This window comes from Sinocyclocheilus grahami, unplaced genomic scaffold, assembly GCF_001515645.1.
Source record: "Sinocyclocheilus grahami isolate Dianchi unplaced genomic scaffold, SAMN03320097.WGS_v1.1 scaffold965.1, whole genome shotgun sequence".
In the NCBI taxonomy this organism is placed as follows: Eukaryota; Metazoa; Chordata; class Actinopteri; order Cypriniformes; family Cyprinidae; genus Sinocyclocheilus; species Sinocyclocheilus grahami.
Window position 1 is genome coordinate 76,330 of NW_015506144.1, and position 20,798 is coordinate 97,127.

At 42.7% G+C, this 20,798-nt stretch overlaps 2 protein-coding genes and 1 long non-coding RNA gene across 4 annotated transcripts in view; 2 read left to right on the plus strand and 1 right to left on the minus strand.

Moving 5' to 3' along the window:
• LOC107564831 (lysine-specific demethylase 6A-like) overlaps positions 1-9,737 on the minus strand; it is a 38,349-nt gene extending 28,612 nt beyond the window's left edge. Inside the window, exons 1-7 of the mRNA XM_016250004.1 lie at positions 9,734-9,737; positions 9,090-9,190; positions 3,156-3,264; positions 3,029-3,078; positions 1,812-1,870; positions 1,421-1,541; positions 841-895 (exon numbers count right to left, since the gene is read on the minus strand). Coding sequence (XP_016105490.1) covers positions 841-895; positions 1,421-1,541; positions 1,812-1,870; positions 3,029-3,078; positions 3,156-3,264; positions 9,090-9,190; positions 9,734-9,737 — 499 coding nt within the window. The remainder of the gene's footprint in view (positions 1-840; positions 896-1,420; positions 1,542-1,811; positions 1,871-3,028; positions 3,079-3,155; positions 3,265-9,089; positions 9,191-9,733) is intronic.
• An 806-nt stretch (positions 9,738-10,543) lies between these two features.
• LOC107564810 (FUN14 domain-containing protein 1-like) lies at positions 10,544-17,797 on the plus strand. Of its 2 annotated transcripts, none has more exons than XM_016249969.1 (5): positions 10,544-10,915; positions 14,976-15,132; positions 16,242-16,317; positions 16,407-16,535; positions 16,787-17,797. In XM_016249969.1, exons 1-5 carry the CDS (start codon positions 10,891-10,893, stop codon positions 16,862-16,864), a joined length of 465 nt encoding a protein of 154 aa, XP_016105455.1. In that variant the 5' UTR covers positions 10,544-10,890; the 3' UTR covers positions 16,865-17,797. The 2 variants fall into 2 exon arrangements, with proteins under 2 accessions (XP_016105455.1, XP_016105454.1); XM_016249968.1 differs by lacking the exon at positions 10,544-10,915 and adding an exon at positions 12,043-12,512.
• A 1,126-nt stretch (positions 17,798-18,923) lies between these two features.
• LOC107564814 (uncharacterized) lies at positions 18,924-20,451 on the plus strand. Its single transcript, XR_001606293.1, has 2 exons — positions 18,924-19,291; positions 20,011-20,451. It is a non-coding gene; the product is annotated as an uncharacterized lncRNA (long non-coding RNA).
• The last annotated feature ends 347 nt before the right edge of the window (positions 20,452-20,798 follow it).

The following is a 20,798-nucleotide window of genomic DNA, read 5'->3' on the forward strand; positions in this document are numbered from 1 at the left end:
GATAAAGAGTGTGTGTGTGTGTGTGTGAGATAGAGCGAGAGAGATTGAGTGTGTGTGTGAGAGAGAGAGTGTGTGTGTGTGTGTGTGTGAGAGATAGATTGAGTGTGTGTGTGTGTGTGTGTGTGTGAGATAGAGAAAGCGTGAGTGTGTGGGTGTGTGAGAGAGAGATTGAGTGTGTGTGTGAGTGTGAGATAGAGAAAGAGTGTGTGTGTGAGAGAGAGATTGAGTGTGTGTGTGTGGGTGTGTGAGAGAGAGATTGAGTGTGTGTGTGTGTGTGTGTGAGTGTGAGATAGAGAAAGAGTGTGTGTGTGTGTGTGTGAGATAGACTGAGTGTGTGTGTGTGTGTGTGTGTGTGAGTGAGTGTGAGAGAGGGAGAGAAAAATCACAAACACTATGCCAGCGGCTGCTGCTATTGGTGTTTCCAAGGCAACCGGTTGCAGGCAATATGAGTTTGAGAATATGAAGGGACGATAATAACTGCTGTAAACGGAGTTGTGCGTTTTTTTCCATTGAGAGTCAAAAGCAGCATTACAGGTTAAAGAGTTTAAATAAGCTATTAACACGCATCATAAAGTCTGTGGGGTTTCAAGCTGTGTTACGGTCCAGCAGGTGAAAATGGTTAGTCTGATCACTCAGTAAACAGCAGCACGCTCTCGTCCGGAGCAAACACTGTACTCACACACACTTCACTACTTCGTGCTACTAGTGTGAACAGCATCAGTACTAGTGAGGGCTACCTTAACTAACACCACTAATAGTCTGCTGTTTAAACTGATAACACAGTCACGGTGTTTGTGGTGTAATGGTGGCATTATCACGAGATGTGGGTGCAGTACTTACTCTCCGCTTTGGACAAAGTGCAGTGATTGGAGTCGATGAGGGCCAGCTGAAAGTGCTGCGGACACACAGGAGACCAAGTGACCTCTCACACCTCTCAGTACCACACTGACATCTTAACTCATCAAGACACTTTCAACGCCTCAACATTAAAGACTGCATATAGTCAAAGAGTTTAATCACAAACACACAGCAAACACATCCAAGCTACTGAGCTACTTCTGAGACACGAATGAAACTTCGGTTCAAGATGATAATCAAAGCACAATTGTACATTAACAATGAATGACACAGAATAAATATGTGACAGAAACCAAGCTAAATGTGCTGTCCCTATCGAGTAAAGATCAGGACTCAGACCTCTATCTAAATGAGACATAATTCAGCCGCATTCAGTCTGTCAACAGATTCGTTGACAGACAGAACGTATGTGTTAACATGTCAGAGACCACATCGGGAGGATTGACTGAAGATGCCGTGATGTGTTAAACTGATAGTTTGCAGATGTTTTCATGTAAATCACAAATTCACTACTGCACATACACTACATGTGTTTTAAAGCAGTGTGCCGCTCGTGTCGTACCTTTAAGCTGGACTCGTAGTCTGTGTTGACTTTGAACATCAGGCCGAGACGCAGATGAATCTCTTTAGCGCGAGAGAAGCCGGGGTCGATGTACAGCACCTCCTGAAACGCCTTGATCGCCCTGAGAGCAAATAAACCGCAATTAAAAACTCGTTCCTGAACAGCACGACGCTACTGAATAAGACTGAATCTAAATCCATGAGGAATCTCCCAGAATCAGCCTACGTGTGTGTGTGTGTGGGGGGGGGGGTGTTCTGGATATCGCCATGGAAACCGACCACCCACCCACCCTTTGATGCCCATCTGAGCTCGTTAACCTCGTTACACGAGCGGCCAAAACGAGAACGACAAACGGGGCGTTCTCATCACGTTACTGCATGCAGATACTCACCACTGAAACGCATTGTAATGGAAGTAAAGCATCCCGAGGCCGTACAGAAAGGCAGCATTCTAGAGGATCAGAGGACAGTGTTTGAGATTCAGAGAAAAAAAATCATCAGACATCCACATTCAACAAGATCAGTCACAGTGAAAACCACCTGAAACACTTGATGAAAACCCCACGGGAAGATCCCACTACAACTGCCAATCAACACACACACACATATATATAGGGCTTGAGATTAACTTTTTTGCTCACCAGCCACTGTGGCTAGTGGTTTTCCAAAATTACTAGCTACTCCGCATTTTCACCGGCTGTAATTTTGTTGCTGGGAAATTACGATTTAAATGACTGAAGTTACTGCATACTAAAATTTTTTTTTGTCCATTTACAGGGCATTTTTCCCTAACTGTGTTAAATGCATGCATCATCTTTCATATCAAATTCTTAAATTTTATTAATAATTTCACTTAATGTAATAAGACACTATAGGGCTGTTACCAATCCAATGAAATCAGTATTAACAAAAACGATCTTTCCACTGCAGAAGAAACAGAAGTGGCATTTAGATGCATTTACAGTTTTATGAAGCTGAAATGTAGCATGAATGCATTTACACTGCAACATTATAACATTTCCATGCTTCCCTAATTATGTTTTAATCTGATTAGTTGTCCGGTAAGGCAAGAAAATTCTCTTTCACTTGCCCCTTCAAAAAATCCACTTGTCCCAGACAAGCATTGATGTCGAGCTCCGTTACTGTATATAAAGTGACCTTGTTACCCGCCGCAGATGAAATCCACCCGCATTTGGCATGTGTTAATGTCAAGCCCTGTATGTATATACACACACACACACACACACGGGTGACATTGGGGGGGGCAGTTATCATATGGTTAGTCATGGAACCCCTGATGTCAGCCCAGGCTCGGTTGTACAGGGGTACTAGGCGGCGCTCAATACCCTCAATCGAAAGCACAAGCAATTCATTCTGGCAAATTATCTAATGTGACGATGAAGAGGGAGAACGTGAGCGCTGTGTGCTGTTCTCAGCGCCGTCGAAATAAAAGTCTCAAACATTATCGGCCAAACAGAAACTCTTATCGGCCGATGCAGATATTTGAAAAATGCCAAATATCGGATGATATATCAGTCGACCACTAAAAGAAACACACACAAACAACCAAACATACACACACGTGTGTCTGAATTCATCAGCTGCTCACCTTCCAGTAGTCTGATTGTAAACTGTAGTACCGCTGGTACGCCGATAATGCTGCAACACAAAGACACGCGTGTTAGGAGAAGCTTGTGGTCATGTTAGTGGATCAGAACAGAAAAGCTTCTCGGCACCTTTCGGATACTCCTCCAGTAAGAGGTTGAAATGACCCAGCTGGCAGAAGAACTCGGGATCCACTTTTCCTTCAGCTTTCAGGATGAGAGACTCGTAGCAGCGAACAGCCTGTGTGAGGAACACATTCAACATTACACAAGAGAAACACATGCATCACTCTCAAACACTTGAAGAATACGGTGACATGTAAACACAAACCTTTATGTCTTAAGAAAACCATTACATTTTACGTTTAATATTTCTGCATTATATTCTCAGCAGAAAAGATTAGAAATTCACTATTTCACAAGATGTCAGTAAACCAGGGAAACGAAGACACTTCAGACTAGCGATCCATCTTGAAATAGTGAACGACAGCACTGCGAGCTCAAGGCTGACCCATCATCGGCCGGTCAGTCATTCTCAACCTCCAGTAAACAAACTAGAAATATGGCTTCTATTTCACCACCACCGTTCACCAGGACTCAGGAGAATCACGAGGCGTCAGTGATTACCCTGCTCAGATTTCCTTGTCACTCAAACACTATCTTCAGCTCCGGGGACTCCACAGATGATGTTCAGGACACGAGGTCCTCTCGTGCTGAAGACTCACATCACCGTCACTCCGAAGCATTTAATAATCGCGCTTTAACCCTCAACATCCATGAATTACAGACAGAACGTGAGGTTGAGTTAATAGTCCACTGTTTAGATTATGCCAATATCACAGATGGAGAGAATGTGTACATTACAGCAAAAGCTATTCAAATAAACACTAGCGTTTCAATGAGGGATGCACCGAAACAAAGATTCTTGGCTGAAGCCCAACAAAATGAAACACTGGGTTGAAGGCCGAATACGGTTTTTCCTCCATGTATTTTCCCAATTTATTCACCATTGCGTAAATTAAATAGCCAAAATGTGCTTTTTATGGTTTTGTCTTGCTTTTCAAAGAAAAAAAATCAATTACAAAACAGCAATCTAAAACTATTTAACACTGAACGCTTTTAACAGTCAAACAGATATTATAACAACAAAGCACAATTTAATAAGTTAGTAAAATGTAAATATTTTTTGGCCATTTTTGAGACCCCCTTCTTCAATAAGGCATGCAATTGGCTTAAAAAAGAAGGTAAACTGGACACTTTAAGCAGCAGATCAGCATATTATACTGATTTCTGAAGATCATGTGACACTGAAGACTGGAGGAATGATGCTGAAAATACAGCTGCGCATCACAGAAATACATTACAGTTTAACACATTCACATACAAAACTATTTCAATCAATCAATCATTTATTAATTTATAAAGCACCTTAAAAACCATGAAGGTATACCAAAGTAATAATTTCGTCTGCCGAACATTCGGTGCATCCCTAGTTTCAATTACTGCACAAGAGTATGAGATACACCCGCATCTCGTTAACTAGGTTAGAACAAGCCGCTGGTGGTTAATAGACCTGTTCCCACCGTCTGTGACCAAACAACGATCTTTCTCACATCATTTACTCGCCCTCATGCCGATCAAACCTTCATGACTTACTTTCTTCTGTACAACACAAAATAGAAGATGCTTTGAAGAATGTCGAGGACTAGACAACAAAGACACATTGACTTCTAATACAGACCAAAACACTGTTCCACAGAAAAATAAAGTCATAATGGTTTGAACAACCCGAGGGTGAGTGAAGGATGACAGAACGATCATTTTTGGGTGAACTGTCCCTTTAAGCAGTGAATATGAACGTAACATAAAACGAGTGCTTCACCTACAAACGCACGTTCAAGCCCCGCTAAACACCAAACCGGCCCGCTTCAGACGGCACGTCTCCGATGGCCGAGCTGCGGTAAACAAGCAATAACAGTCTCAAACACGCAGTAATGAGAGGCTGGTGGAGGATGACGCAGGTCACGTGGTTTAGCGTCTGTATGGAGAGCTCCATACGGCTGTTATTCTGGTTCTGCTCAGCACAGACACGAGAAAGCGTTGACGAACTACATATCAAACAATGATATAAAGCATGCTCTTCAAAACTAATGAGAATCAGGAGCGCAAACAAAATATAGATCATAAATGCAAAAAAGTTGCGGAGTATCCACTGAACGCAAACAGCGCATGCTATTCTGTGTCAGCCACACCACACGGTTCAAACGTTATTAAAGAGACAAGGGAACAGCCAGTAAAAATAAGAACAAATACACAGATCACAAGCACAGATAAATACAACAGAACAATGTTACAAATAAAATAAGGTCGTAGTATTCAGGTACAGAAATGTAATAATTAAGTGTAAAATAACACTGCATAGTGTTCACTGTATAAATTAAATACAGACTAATCTTTGTCAAAAACATGTCTGGTATTTATAGGCTGCTGCCCCTTTAAGAGCTGATGCATGGATCCAATATGATACACATCCGCTTTCTTTCTCAGCTGTTCTCGTTCACTTGAGACATAACTGACTGCATTTAACAGAATGATTGTCGAGATCTTCTCATAGTTTTGTGTGTATATGCGTCTGTTTAAAGGCAATGAGTGAAGGAGATATAAAAGAGGGCTCATACACGCTTCATGTGTGTGCGTCTGTGAACATAGAAAGCAACACGCGAGTAACGAATCGAGTTCCTTTTCGCTGGAGTGTAAACACATACAATTGATAAACTCTCACTATTATGGTCAAATTTAGCAATGAGTCCGCGCGGGGATCACATGCGTGCCGAACCGTACGGATCAGCTACGAGCCGGTCACCACTAGTTTGAGCATGAAAACCTCACATTTCATGCCGTTCAGACATAAACCCACCACACAGGAGCATTCTCTCGCTGATCGCTCCACATTCGAGCAGCGCCATCTGCTGTACAGGAGTGAACTCAGCCCAATCCACCACACACATCTTTAAAGGGGTCATATGATGCTTTTTTAAAGATCATTATTTTGTGTATTTGGTGTAACAGAATATGTTGACATGCTGTAATGTTAAAAAAACACATTATTTTTCAAATACTGTACATTATTGAAGGAGAACTTGAAATCACATCATATGACCCCTTTAACTTGCCTTAGCTCTTACAGGTTTTTCTTTATTCTCCATCACTGACACAGAAACAAGGAACACAAATGAAAGTGACTTCTCCATTTGACATAAATTATACAGACAACTGTGATGACTTTAAATAAATAACAGATCATAAGCTAACTTAAACCGTCCACATTCAAACATATACTGCAGATCAGAATGTTGTAAAGCTCTAAAGCCGTGCGTGTGTGTGTTTGAGATTGATAAGCCGGGTTATTGATCAGTCCAACACGTGTTAGCATGGAAATGCAATTCAGATCAAGAGACGCAAGCAGTCTGTTAAAATAAACAACAGTAACGACACAATGCTAAAAGCTGCCACAGATACTTCACCTCCATCTGGACGACATTCTAGTGAACTACAAATCAGCTCAACTGTGTTTCACTCACAGCGCACACATTCAGTCAGAAACCAGACCAAAACAACCACTCCAGTTACATTAATTAATATACAGACTGCAGACAGAAGCATGTCAGGATGGGAAAGCGACACCTGACAACACGCTCAATACGATGATCGATCCAGAAACTATCATTCTGTCATCGTTTACAAAAGACGATATTTTGATGAATGTTTAAACTGTTTTTGTCCAGACAATGCAAAACAACACTGGACTCATGGACCACTTTTATTGTATGGACAAAGAAAACAAGACATTTTTCAAAATATCTTCTTTTGACTTCCACTGAAGTCAAGTCACCTTTATTTATAAAGCGCTTTTAACAATACAGATTGTGTCGAAGCAGCTTTACAGTAATAAACAGAAAAACTAGTGAGTAATAATGCAAAACAGTAAACGCGCAGTTTTCAGTTAAAGTCAGTTCATCGTTGATTCAGCGATGTCATCGTCTAGCAATCAAGTTAACGAGATCGCTGGAAATGAAGTGAATGAAAGAGTGTCACAGAAGAGTATTTTTTATTATAACACGGAGAGTTCCGGTGCTTGACTCTGATTGGCTGAGCTGCGTTCGAAGCTGTTGTAAATGACGCTACAAAGTAACACACACCTTTGTTTACGTTTGTGTGTTGCTCGGCAACCACTTTGTAGCAACCACAACTGTTTCTGAGGAGCTACATTGTTTGGTGGAAGAACACTGTTTTTATTAATATCATTACACTTTATTTGCTCTGCTTTATTTTGTGAAGCCTTACTACATATATGGAATAACCGTTTTATAAAAGCAGTAACCCCTGTGTAGCCGTGGTTTACAGTGAATTTATAACAGCTAAGAGGGTTTTAGACTCTGCTTCACGTCATACTTAATGCCGCTTAGCTGTTATAAATTCACTGTAAACGAGTGTCTCACACGTCCTGAAAAGTGAAGCTGCGGGCTCTTTGATCGCCCCCTGGTGGCTGGCTGCAGTACAGGTCATAAACCCCGCCCTCTCCATGTAAACAAATGGGACTTCAATCAAAATAAAAAAAATTAATTACACTTCCAATACAATTTTCCGAAAGATGGATTTGGTCATTTAAGGCGTTATCACTCTGATATATGTTAAATTTTTCATTTTTGTGATAAGTTTGATTTTAGCTAGTAATTTGATGCTATAAAAACGGGGCGTGTCGTTATGGTTGATTGGGTCTGCGGGAGTTTGATACCACGGCTCCACCTCACGACACTACCGCGCAGACTCGGGCTCCAAACGAATCTCTACCGCGCAGACTCGGGCTCCAAACGAATCTCTACCGCGCAGACTCGGGCTCCAAACGAATCTCTACCGCGCAGACTCGGGCTCCAAACGAATCTCTACCGCGCAGACTCGGGCTCCAAACGAATCTCTACCGCGCAGACTCGGGCTCCAAACGAATCTCTACCGCGCAGACTCGGGCTCCAAGCGAATCTCTACCGCGCAGACTCGGGCTCCAAGCGACCGTCATTTACTGAAGACGGCAGAGGCCACACTGAGATGCTTTGGCTTCACTTTTCTATAGTGGAAGGAACAGGAGACTCCAACTTTTTTTACAGTCTATGACTGTAAACCACGGCTTCACGGGGCTTATTGCTTTAGTGAACTATCCCATCAATGGTGTTAATCCTGACACCAATTACCAGAGGTCAGGGGTCGTGTGTATAAAAGCAGATACACAGGACGACAGCAGAACATCTATCAAATCCACCAGACACAATCAGGTCTACGGCTGTGCGTAAAGGACAGAAAGTGTCTGTAGAGACATGCTCCAGCTCTGCAGGGTTTCTAACTGAACCAGGAGTCTGGAATCAGCTGCAGACAGCACTCGGTCTTTGTCCACTCTCTAGTGTTCACTACAGCTCGCTGCTGACCTGCACAACAACACAACAGCGCAGCTAGTGTTCTCACGGGAGGCCGGTTACCCACAAGCCTTCGCGGGGCTCGGAATGGAAGGCAGAAGCGACGCTAGCTGCAGCGTTACTCGCGTCTCTTTCTGCATGATAAGGCGCTAGCTCTCACTCCTCCCCACCCCGCCATCTTGGGCCGACCCAAGCAGCCATTACCCCGCACACACACCACCGCCTCCGAGTAAACCTGAGCGCGATCCGACGACCAGCCCAGCCCAGCTCAGTCGCTGAGGGAAATACAGCCTTAAATCTTACACTGATCCGAGGCGCTGTCCGACACCCGCGTGTCCACAAACCAGCTACAGAGTAAACACACACACACACAGACGCGCGGCTAACGCTAGGGACGCGCCGCGTTTACCCGTGTTTGAGAAGCCAGCCTCCGCGCGACGCTCGTGTGAACGCAAGCAGAACCGCGTCAGATCGAGCGCGTTAGCCGCGCAGCTCTGAGGAGAAAATAAGGACGCGTCGCCGCTCGGAAACCCTGGCCCTCGCTGTCATTCCGCACCGCATGTGTGCGTCGCGAAGCGTTGATTCTAGCGCGCATCTTTACCTTCAGGAGCAGGGCCTTCGTGCTGGCGCCATCTTCACGCAGCCGCTGGCGTCCGAACAGAGAGCTGCGAACGAGAGAAACACACACACGGGGCTCAGGATCTCACACACACCTCACTCAGAAACAATGAAAAGCAGTTGTTTCGTTTCTGAATGAATCAACTTTTAAATGATTCGGTTCGATCGCAAGGACTCTAACAGTGACTTGCTGCCACCTACTGGGTTTAAATTTCACATTTATATTTTTTAAATAATTTCAAATGTCAGTATTCGACGTTTTTTGTTTACAATATCAAAACATTATCTATGCATTTGTAACTGCAGGTTAAAGCACCCCATGTCCCTCTGAGCGGCACTAAACAGTGTGACATCTAAAGATCACTTCAGACGCAGCTTCTGTGTTTCCTCTGCATTGTAAAGATTAATTTATACCATTTGTTTGATAACAGCCCAAATGTCTCATTATTCTAATTTACAAATTATATGCAATAATTTGACTCAAAAAGATGAGGCACACTTTAAGAAAAAAAGGCTTTATAAATGTAAAAATGCTTTTAAAATGTAAAATATATATATATATTTAAGCTTATTGGTAGATTAATTTCTATTAGAGCTGTGACCACCACAGAATATCAGAAGCTTCACACATCGTTAGATCCTCAGAGCAGCTCGTATACATCAGCTTGCCTGAGAAACTGGGCAATTTAACCTATTACACAAACAAATGTTCATTATGAGGTTGAGTTCAGTTATTTATTAGTCAGTTACTTATTGACACTTTTATTTCCATATTGAATAAATGACGCTTTCATATCGCGCTTGAATCCAGTATAGCGTTGTTCCCATATAGCCGTGATTTAAGCCGCGTTCTGGCATTTTCAAAGGCACGTAACCATAAAATACTGTGGCTTGGCATGATACACAGTCTAATGGTCTAACGAAATTGTACTGTACCCACTGTATGGCCCTCATGTGAGCTATTTGAGCCAATGCAGATGCATGAAGTGATCTCAGCACCAGACCGCCCTGATTGTAGAGCAACACGTGATTGGCTATAGCGAGATCGTGCTGCGATTGGTCAGCGAATGTGGCTGTTATCTGATTGGCTTGAGTAGACGGTGGGTGGAGTCCACGTATTTGTGGATTGTCAGCACGTCTTGACGGAAGAAATGTTTCACAATTCGCACATGCACAGGACGCGATTCACAAATGCTATTTGCAAATCTCATTTTATTTATTTGTGAATTTAATTCATGTTTGTGAAACTTTAAGATTTATTTGTGGATCATAATCTATTTATTTGGAATTATGGAATTAAGCTATCTCCATATTCCTGTAAGGAGCGCGCGACGCGATTCCCTCAAACAGAGGACTGCCAGCGGCTCGTTTGCTCGTTTGTGAAATGCAAATAAACAGGCGTGGTTTTCATAAAGTGGGGAAGTTGGACTGACAGCCGAGCAGCCGAGGCCCGACGCTTTGAGCACAGCATCACTCTCAGTTACAGAAGCACTCATGCGTGCCGTCTCCTTTAAGAAGCGCGCGCTGATTCAGTGCTGTGCGGCTGCTATGAAGTGCAATGAGACATGAATCTTCACATGAAGAAATACAAACCGCTTGTATTCAGAACGAACATTTCAGCTCTAACGCGTGTTTAAGCACACATCTGTGTGTGTGTGTGTGTGTGTGTGTGTGTTATGGATATGAAATGGCAGGATTATAACCGGACACACTGACGTGGCTGTAGGCGGGGCTCGCAGCTGTCAACGTCACCTGACGCAGTGACGTCACACGCAGCACCCAAAATGGCGGAACAACAACACAGCAGAGGTGAGCGGGTCCTCCGTCACGTGTAGGAGAATAAAAGCAAGTCTTTATCGCCGTTATTGCGCTCTGAAGTCAGCTGCAGCACCGAGGACTGCGTGTGTCACTCAGAGCCCGTTAAATGAAGCGACACTCGTAGATTCTGCTGCTTTCTTAAACACAAACACGGAGAATAATGAGCTCGCTTCAGTCTTGTCTGCGTCTCCTTCAAGCAGCAGCTGACTGACATGTCCTGGTCACATTTCACCTAAAATCATCTTATCAAGCATTGTGAGTTTTATAAGAGTAATATTGTAGTCAAAATATAGCAGCCATATACAGTTAAAGGAGTTCGTGTTTTGACATAACGCTCCATGAGTGTAACTGAATACTTCAGTTTGCTTGAGATGTGGGTTTGGTTCTGGGATCTGATCAGAGCTGTAGCGCTACACAAACATCACAGCGGGGGGAACTACACATAACAGTGCTTTCTTTTATAATTAAACAGAGGTTTACTTAAAAAAATGACTCTTTCTTTAAAGGTGACATATTATGCCCCCCTTTTACAATATGTAATATAAGTCTCTGGTGTCCCCAGAATGTGTCTGTGAAGTTTCAGCTCAAAATACACATTTATTATATCATTTTGAAAATGCCTATTTTGAGTGGCCTGTCTCTTTAAATGCAAATGAGCTGCTGACCCCGCCCCCTTTTCCAGAATCTGTACCCACTGTATGGCCCTCATGTGAGCTATTTGAGCCAATGCAGATGCATGAAGTGATCTCAGCACCAGACCGCCCTGATTGTAGAGCAACACGTGATTGGCTATAGCGAGATCGTGCTGCGATTGGTCAGCGAATGTGGCTGTTATCTGATTGGCTTGAGTAGACGGAAGAAGTCTTGACGCAAGAAATGTTTCACAATTCGCAAATGCACAGGACGCGATTCACAAATAAATGCCAGGCAAAGTTGTGGTTGTGACATAAATATATATTTGTGAATATGTGTTTTATTTGCAAATCTCATTTTATTTATTTGTGAATTTAATTCATGTTTGTGAAACTTTAAGATTTATTTGTGGATCATAATCTATTTATTTGGAATTAAGCAACAATTCTATCTCCATATTCCTGTAAGGAGCGCGCGACGCGATTCCCTCAAACAGAGGACTGCGAGCGGCTCGTTTGCGTTGTTATGAAATGCAAATAAACAGGCGTGGTTTTCATAAAGTGGGGAAGTTGGACTGACAGCCGAGCAGCCGAGGCCCGACGCTTTGAGCACAGCATCACTCTCAGTTACAGAAGCACTCATGCGTGCCGTCTCCTTTAAGAAGCGCGCGCTGATTCAGTGCTGTGCGGCTGCTATGAAGTGCAATGAGACATGAATCTTCACATGAAGAAATACAAACCGCTTGTATTCAGAACGAACATTTCAGCTCTAACGCGTGTTTAAGCACACATCTGTGTGTGTGTGTGTGTGTGTGTGTGTGTTATGGATATGAAATGGCAGGATTATAACCGGACACACTGACGTGGCTGTAGGCGGGGCTCGCAGCTGTCAACGTCACCTGACGCAGTGACGTCACACGCAGCACCCAAAATGGCGGAACAACAACACAGCAGAGGTGAGCGGGTCCTCCGTCACGTGTAGGAGAATAAAAGCAAGTCTTTATCGCCGTTATTGCGCTCTGAAGTCAGCTGCAGCACCGAGGACTGCGTGTGTCACTCAGAGCCCGTTAAATGAAGCGACACTCGTAGATTCTGCTGCTTTCTTAAACACAAACACGGAGAATAATGAGCTCGCTTCAGTCTTGTCTGCGTCTCCTTCAAGCAGCAGCTGACTGACATGTCCTGGTCACATTTCACCTAAAATCATCTTATCAAGCATTGTGAGTTTTATAAGAGTAATATTGTAGTCAAAATATAGCAGCCATATACAGTTAAAGGAGTTCGTGTTTTGACATAACGCTCCATGAGTGTAACTGAATACTTCAGTTTGCTTGAGATGTGGGTTTGGTTCTGGGATCTGATCAGAGCTGTAGCGCTACACAAACATCACAGCGGGGGGAACTACACATAACAGTGCTTTCTTTTATAATTAAACAGAGGTTTACTTAAAAAAATGACTCTTTCTTTAAAGGTGACATATTATGCCCCCCTTTTACAATATGTAATATAAGTCTCTGGTGTCCCCAGAATGTGTCTGTGAAGTTTCAGCTCAAAATACACATTTATTATATCATTTTGAAAATGCCTATTTTGAGTGGCCTGTCTCTTTAAATGCAAATGAGCTGCTGACCCCGCCCCCTTTTCCAGAATAGAGCTGCGCCATTACAGCTCAGACCTGCTAAAAACATCTGTTTTGGTTCTGATTATCATGTTTATCGTGCTGAAATCATGCGTTTTAAACCATACGAGTTTAAACTTCTGATATAGGGTTTTCTGAGCGCACACATCCGAAGCACACGCACAGAAAGCGGCTGTCGCAGCATGCGAGCACTAAACTAAGTTCTCATTCACACACAAGTTTACGTTAAAAACACATGAGTTACAAAAACTGTGGGTTATGTCTGTGAAGGTAAACAGCTGGGAAATAAATCGCATGTTTATTTTAGATCTGTGTGGCAGCAGCAATATACAGTAAATACATCAATAAATGCTCTGCTCTGTCGTCTCTGAGGCTGGGACTCTAAACAGTGTTCTGTGCTCGTCTCTGCAGCCAAACACTGAACAGTTAGCATGCTTCGCTCAAACTTTCCACACATCCGAAGCACACGCACAGAAAGCGGCTGTCGCAGCATGCGAGCACTAAACTAAGTTCTCATTCACACACAAGTTTACCTTAAAAACACACGAGTTACAAAAACTGTGGGTTATGTCTGTGAAGGTAAACAGCTGGGAAATAAATCGCATGTTTATTTTAGATCTGTGTGGCAGCAGCAATATACAGTAAATACATCAATAAATGCTCTGCTCTGTCGTCTCTGAGGCTGGGACTCTAAACAGTGTTCTGTGCTCGTCTCTGCAGACAAACACAGAACAGTTAGCATGCTTCGCTCACACTTTCTCCATGGCATTAGAGCTGCTACACGCTTGTCGCTTGCGAAATCACAATGACGGCGCCGTGGGTGTAAACTTACAGATTAAGGGGCGGTAATATTATAATGAGATCCCTTTGCCTCGTCACAGAGGGAGAGAAATCAGACGCGCTGGTTTTCTCAGACGCTTGCAGAACAAGGCTTCCCAAAACTAAGTGACTGGGTTCATCTTTTTCATGTTTGCTTGGTTGGTAGATGCACCGGAGACCTGATTATAGCACTTACAACCTGGAGAAGTCAGATTTTCATGATATGTCACCTTTAAATAAATTCAATTATAATTAATATTCTCAGGATTAAAATCTACCTCAGCTTCTCCTCTGAACCACAAGGGAGCCCTTTTACAGTACTATACGATTACAATTAACAACCGAGCCCAAACTTAAATTCAATTACTATTTATTATTAACTATAATAATCGACACTCAAATTAAAAATGTGTACGCAAACATGTAAATTGCACATAGCTTCTAAATTATACAGTTTCTATTTGTTGTTTAAATATATTCATTTGCACAGTGGCTGTCGTAACTTGTTTCATAAAAGGTTTATTTGAATATACATTAAATGGTTAAGACATCACTAACAGGTAAAGTAAAATATAATAAGTGTATAGTCTAATATTTCTCAAAATGCTAATTTCTCGAGCAAATAACGAGCTGTTGGACACTGATGACTTGCCTGAGGGTTTTAATGACGCCTTTCCGCGGTTGAAACATTATTAAGTGATTAGATTACACGAGGCATGAGATGTTCATTCATGTTTATTTCACATTAAAACTAGACTATGACTTTAGCCGGATTAAAGTAATCAAAAATCTGTTTACATGGTAGATTCTTAATCAGGGTATTGTCTTAACCGTGTTAAAATCAGAATATTGTTGGATGTGAACGCACTCGAAGTCGAAGTAAACACAAATGGAATTAAGACATGTGGAGTATTCCTATTTTAGTCGCACTGTCCCTATGATCAGCTGTTGGTGTGTTCAGGAGCGGACGATGAAGACGAGGTGTACGAGATGCTGGATCTGACCGCACACGCTCGGACGCAGCAGTGGTGGAGCGCCGTGTTCGGGAGCAGCTCCGGCCCCATCGCAGAGAAACACTCCGTGGCCACTCAGATCATGACGGGTGGAGCGGCGGGCTGGTGCGCTGACAACCCTTCCTTAGGCCTGGGGAATAAATCAGTGCATTGCGAATACAGAAACGACTCCGAGATCATCCGAATGCATGGCGATTCTTTCTCGAGTCGATTCTGAGCTTAGTTTTGAACAGCAGATGGCGCTGCGTGCTTTAGAAACATAGACTGTGTAAAAACATGGATGTAGTGTCCGTGACGTCACCCGTAGGTTTCTGAAGAGCGGCTTTGAAGCATAAAGTGGGCGGAGCCGGCCGTCGCCATCTTGGCAGCGCGTCACTCACGGATAATCGGAAATGGGCAAAGAGGCGGGAGCTGGTTGCTGAAGCCACGCCCACCTAGCTCGACGCCGGTGACAGCAGCGGCAATCCACCTGTCACTCAAGTGGCCACGCCCTTAATTATGCAGAACTTTAAGGCTTAATATAATTTAAACGGATGAGTTATAAAAAAAATCCCCCCCTCACCGTTGTCATGAAGGGCAAAATTAGCTATATAGACCAAAACCACTTTTTATACCAGGCTGTAAACATGTTTTTTTCTGCTGTAAAGTTGGGCATTTTAACATGAGGAGTCTATGGGACTGACTCTCTTTTGCAGCCAGCCTCTAGCGGCCAGTCGATGAATTACAGTTTCAGTCACTTCCGTGTTGGTTTCACGAGAGAGAGCGCGAGGCTGCTGCTTGGTTAGAAACGGCCGTACTCTGCTTGTTTCCAAATTCATTTCCATTCATAAAATGCAAGGTTGAAGCTAATTACAAAGGTGTTGACAGTGGGCTGTGTTTACATTAATCTGGCGTCATAAAAGCATTCTGAGCCGAGGTGAAATTACAGACTCAGCCGAACACACAAGCGCTCTTCAGCTCTTCTTCATCTTTAGCTCTTCTTCATCTTTAGCTCTTCTTCATGAGTGTTTGAGTGTGTGAATAAAAACTTGAGTAGAGCGCCATCTGCTGTTAAAATACAAGCTCAGAATCCGAGAGAATGGCGATGCATCGGGAAGATCTCCGAATCAAATCTGCATTGATTTATCGTCGCAGCCCTACTCTTCTTCAGGATCAGTTAAGAAACCTCTTACTTTGGCTGTAGTGTAGTAGTGATGACGCGTGCTTGTCTGCAGGTGTGTGGGGTATGTGTTCCAGCGCGTGGGGAAGATCGCCGCTACAGCCGTCGGAGGAGGATTTCTGCTGCTGCAGGCCAGAAACAACAACTGCACAACAAACCTTTCGCTCTTCATCATGTTATTGTGGCACAATGTGACTTTAAAGGGTTTGTTGTCTTGCAGATAGCCAATCACAGCGGCTACGTCCAAGTCGACTGGAAGAAAGTGGAGAAAGACGTTAACAAAGCAAAGAGACGTCTGAAGAAAAACACCAACAAAGCCGCACCGGAGTTCAACACGTTTATCGAGGAGGTAAAGACCCTTTATAATCGTATCAATGAAAGTGAATCCTTCAAATGACTAGGACTTTCATTATAGAAATAAATTAAGACTTTATAGATTTCCTTTGCTTCAGAAGTCAGTTTAGTCTTTTTTTAATGTAGTTCTACACCATACAGGAGTGATAGAATTCATTTGCGCAGCAGCTCTGAGGCGGTTTTCTGCGTGCAGCAGCGCCCTCTGTTGGTTAGGAGGAGATGCACCTCATTAACCATGTTTTTCAGGCCACTGAATTTGTGAAGAAAAACATTGTGGTTTCAAGTGGATTTGTGGGTGGCTTCCTGCTTGGCCTGGCCTCTTGAGCTGATGCTGTGAGGAGCGTCTTCCCATCATGCACCTGAAGATAGGCTGGCCTGTACACTCATTAACCAGTCAGGACTTGATGTGTTTGATGATATAGAGGTGAACGTGATCTTATTCTTTACAGAACTGTGTGCTTTACTCCGAGAGTCTGTCTAAAACACTGGGATGCTTATGCTTATCTCTGAAAACATTATTATTCTCTGCTAATGCTTGTACAGGTTGTGTGTTCTTGGTGAAGTTACAGTTGTATTTTCATGTTTGGTAAATCTTTGGGATGTCATGTGTTGTTTACGTTCCTCATTACGGTCCGCTAGCAGACTTATGTTTGTTCACTCGCGGTTTCTTTATGGGGAACGTTTACATTGTAAATAAAAATCACCTCTGATTCAAGTTTTTGACATCTTGACTTTAAGATCAGCAGTATTTTATGATGAAATATCACTGCAGTTACTGTAAAGAGCATTAGTTTGCTCCAGATGTTGTAATGTTCCTCCAGGCTTGTGTTGGAGCTGTGAGCGGGGTCAGAGGGCACTGGAGGCCTAACTCACAGAGAAATAAACAGAACGTGTGTTTATCCATTCAGTGCATTTTACAATTACTAATATAAAAAAAGCATTGTTTGCAGCCATTGTTTTTAAAGCGGAATGAGCCGTTCAGTCTTGTGTTTGTCAGTAATTATAATACTTCACTTGCACTGGCCCTGTATTTCTCTCGCTTCCGCAATCATTTTACTTTTCGCATTTTGCCGTCTTTCATCTCTCCTTTATTATTCATGGAATAATGTTTTGATACTATCTTCAAGGCTGGCATGCAATCATTCACGATGCAATCTGAAGAATACTGAAAGCTGAATATACAGAATGTCATCACATATTGTTGTATTCTATACAAATAAGTTTAAAGGGGTCATATGATGTTGCTAAAAAGAACATTATTTTGTGTATTTGGTGTAATGAAATGTGTTTATGCGGTTTAAGGTTCAAAACACATTATTTTCCACATACTGTACATTATTGTTTCTCCTCTATGCCCCGCCTTTCTGAAACACGTCGATTTTTACAAAGCTCAAAGCGAGGTGTGCTGTGATTGGCCAGCTATCCAGAGCGTTGTGATTGGCCGAATACCTCAAGCGTGTGACGGAAATGTTACGCCCCTCACCATACTGTGCTGCCCTGTCCGGCCGGAGCGACGAGACAAACACATTAAAACCCATTATAAACCAGGCATTCGTTGCATCCAGTGGGACATAATTACTGATTATAATGACTTATACTGTCTTTTTGCTTGTTGCATTGCATCGCGCCGCGTAAACATAAAACCATGTCTGCATTTGTGATCAGAGAAATGACAAACAACAAGCGCTACTCTACACTGCCCAAAACTCACGTTTGAATCGTCAGCGGCAAATCCTTTAAATATAAAACCGTACTTACAGTCTGTGAGTCAGAACAGAACATTGTAGTCTACTCTCCCAGGATCAGGACACAGTCCTCCATAAAATGTGCTGCACACATCTGAATATTTGGGTTGAAGTGTTCTGGAACAGTGTTGTAAATACAACTTAACACTGATTTCTAGTCGTGTCCTCTTTTGGAAGACCAAACAAAGTAGTTTCGCTTTCACAACGAAGCACACAGCGTCTTCACGACATGGCGGCGGCAGAATACTTTAAGTATATTGTTTTTATGTACTCTAGAAATTACTAATTTGTTCGATGCGCAGAGGCGGACAGTAGTGAAGTATGTTTACTAAACTCAAGTCAATTTAAATGTAATTGAGTATCTGTACTTTATCAGTGTTTTGCTTTGGAACCCGTGTCTGATGTTTGACATACACTGGACCTGTATTGCGTTATGCTTGGCACATATTGCCGAATATCTTGTCCTTCAGGACGGACTCTGCTACCTGAACACGAGCTCCTTCACAAGCAGACACTTCCAGAACCTTCTCTCCGCTGGGAGCGCCATCACAACAGTGAACACACACTTAAAGGGTTAGTTCACACAAATGAAAATTAGCCCGTGTTTTACTCGCCCTCAAGCCATCCTCGGTGTATACGACGACTCTTTCAGACGAATCCAGTCGGGGTTACATTAAAACTGGTCCTGCTCTTCTAAACTCAATCATTGCATTAGGCAGGTGTTTCTGTTCAACAGTCCAAAACACATTAAATAAAGTGCGCGCATCTGTAATAAAACATGCCTCACACGGCTCCGGGGCGTGAATAAAGACCTGCAGCAAATCCATGCGTTTTTACAAGAAAAATATCCATATTTCAAATGTAATAAACTCTTTTCTCTCACTTCTGCGGTCTATGCAGAAGCGTTCCGGCGGATGACTACAGATTATAGAAATCAAATTACACCAACTTAAACGTCACCAAAGAAACATGTAGCTATGTGATAACAACAATGAGAAGGTAACCAGTACCTTTAGTCAAAAGAAACTTTACAAGTTTATGACATGCAGATTTTGTAAAGTTTCACAGAATTAGCAACGGCTAGTTATAATTAAAGAGATCGTTCACCCAAAAATCAAATGGTACTGCCAGAACTTCTAAGGGTGAGAACAACTTGCGCCATTATTCAGGCAAATATTTGGGCCATCTGTGGAATGGATTGAAGCAGAAATAAAAGCTGTAGTTTGAAAATCAATGGACAAGAAAATTAGAAAGCCAAACTCGTGCAAAATAGTTATTAACTGGATATGACGTAATCGTCAGAGCTTTTTGCAATAAAAAAAATAAACATGAAAATGCCATCTACTTGACTTTCTGTAAGTGCGAGGTGTGTGTTCTTTGAAATGAGTCGAGGCGACCCCGAGTCTTCAACAGGTCACACGTCAAATTCACAGGTCAGAGTTCACCAAACGTGACTTTCATATTCAGAGGAGCTTTGCGCGGTATGAATGTGTGAAAACCCCGAGGCCCTGAATACATTACTGTAAAACATGGTGCCTAATTTCTCACCTCCTGTGCTATTTCAATGGAAGACAAAAACTAGCCTATGCTCAAGAAAGAGGCTCGATCTCCTCTGATATTAAAACTACACTGAAACCAATCCAGCAGCTCCTTGTTCCACAGATTCAGAACAACATGAAGGCAAATAAACGATGGTGTTCGGTTTCGACTGAACTAAACCTTAAGGTAACAGCAGGGTTTTAGGATTCAATCGCACAAGATGCAAAGACGCCAGAGCAGTTTCTGTATTTGCAATTTCCAACTTTAATTTGGTAAAATCATACAATAAACACATTTTATTTTTCGTGAAGTGCACAGCCTCTAAACTAGTACATAAAGCAAATACTCTAACTCTAAGGGCTCCGGTGATGTTCTTTCACATGATCTGGTCAATTAAAAGCCTCTCACTTCATGCTTTCAACACTCCACTCATAACTGCTTCTGTAATTAAGACCGAATGTTCAGCCAAACCTGTCAGAGAACACCAGCGCCAGAGCCCAATATGCAAATGCAACAATAGAGAATAACCACATGTTTTTGTTACTTAAGATTGCCGTGTGCCAGACATTCACTGGGGGTACAAATGAAAATAAAATCTATATTGGAAAAAAAACCAAACCAAAACAAATAAGAACTGGAGAATCTGAACACTTTGCACTGATACACATTTACAAAAATATTTCTAACTTTTTCCAAACCTTGGCATGGTTGTTTATCGTTCAAATTTCGGCTGCCAATTCAGAGTTTGACTGAACGGATCGATTCGTTTACATCAGGGCTGTCCCAACTGGGTCCTGGAGGGCCGGAGTCCTGCAGAGTTCAGCTCCAGCTCATCAAGCTCTTACTAGATATAGACACTTCCAGTCAGGTGTGTTGAGGCAAGCTGGAGCTAAACGCTGCAGGACTCCGGCCCTCCAGGACCCAGTTTGGACAGCCCTGGTTTAGTCAGAGACCTATTACAGATGTGGATTTCA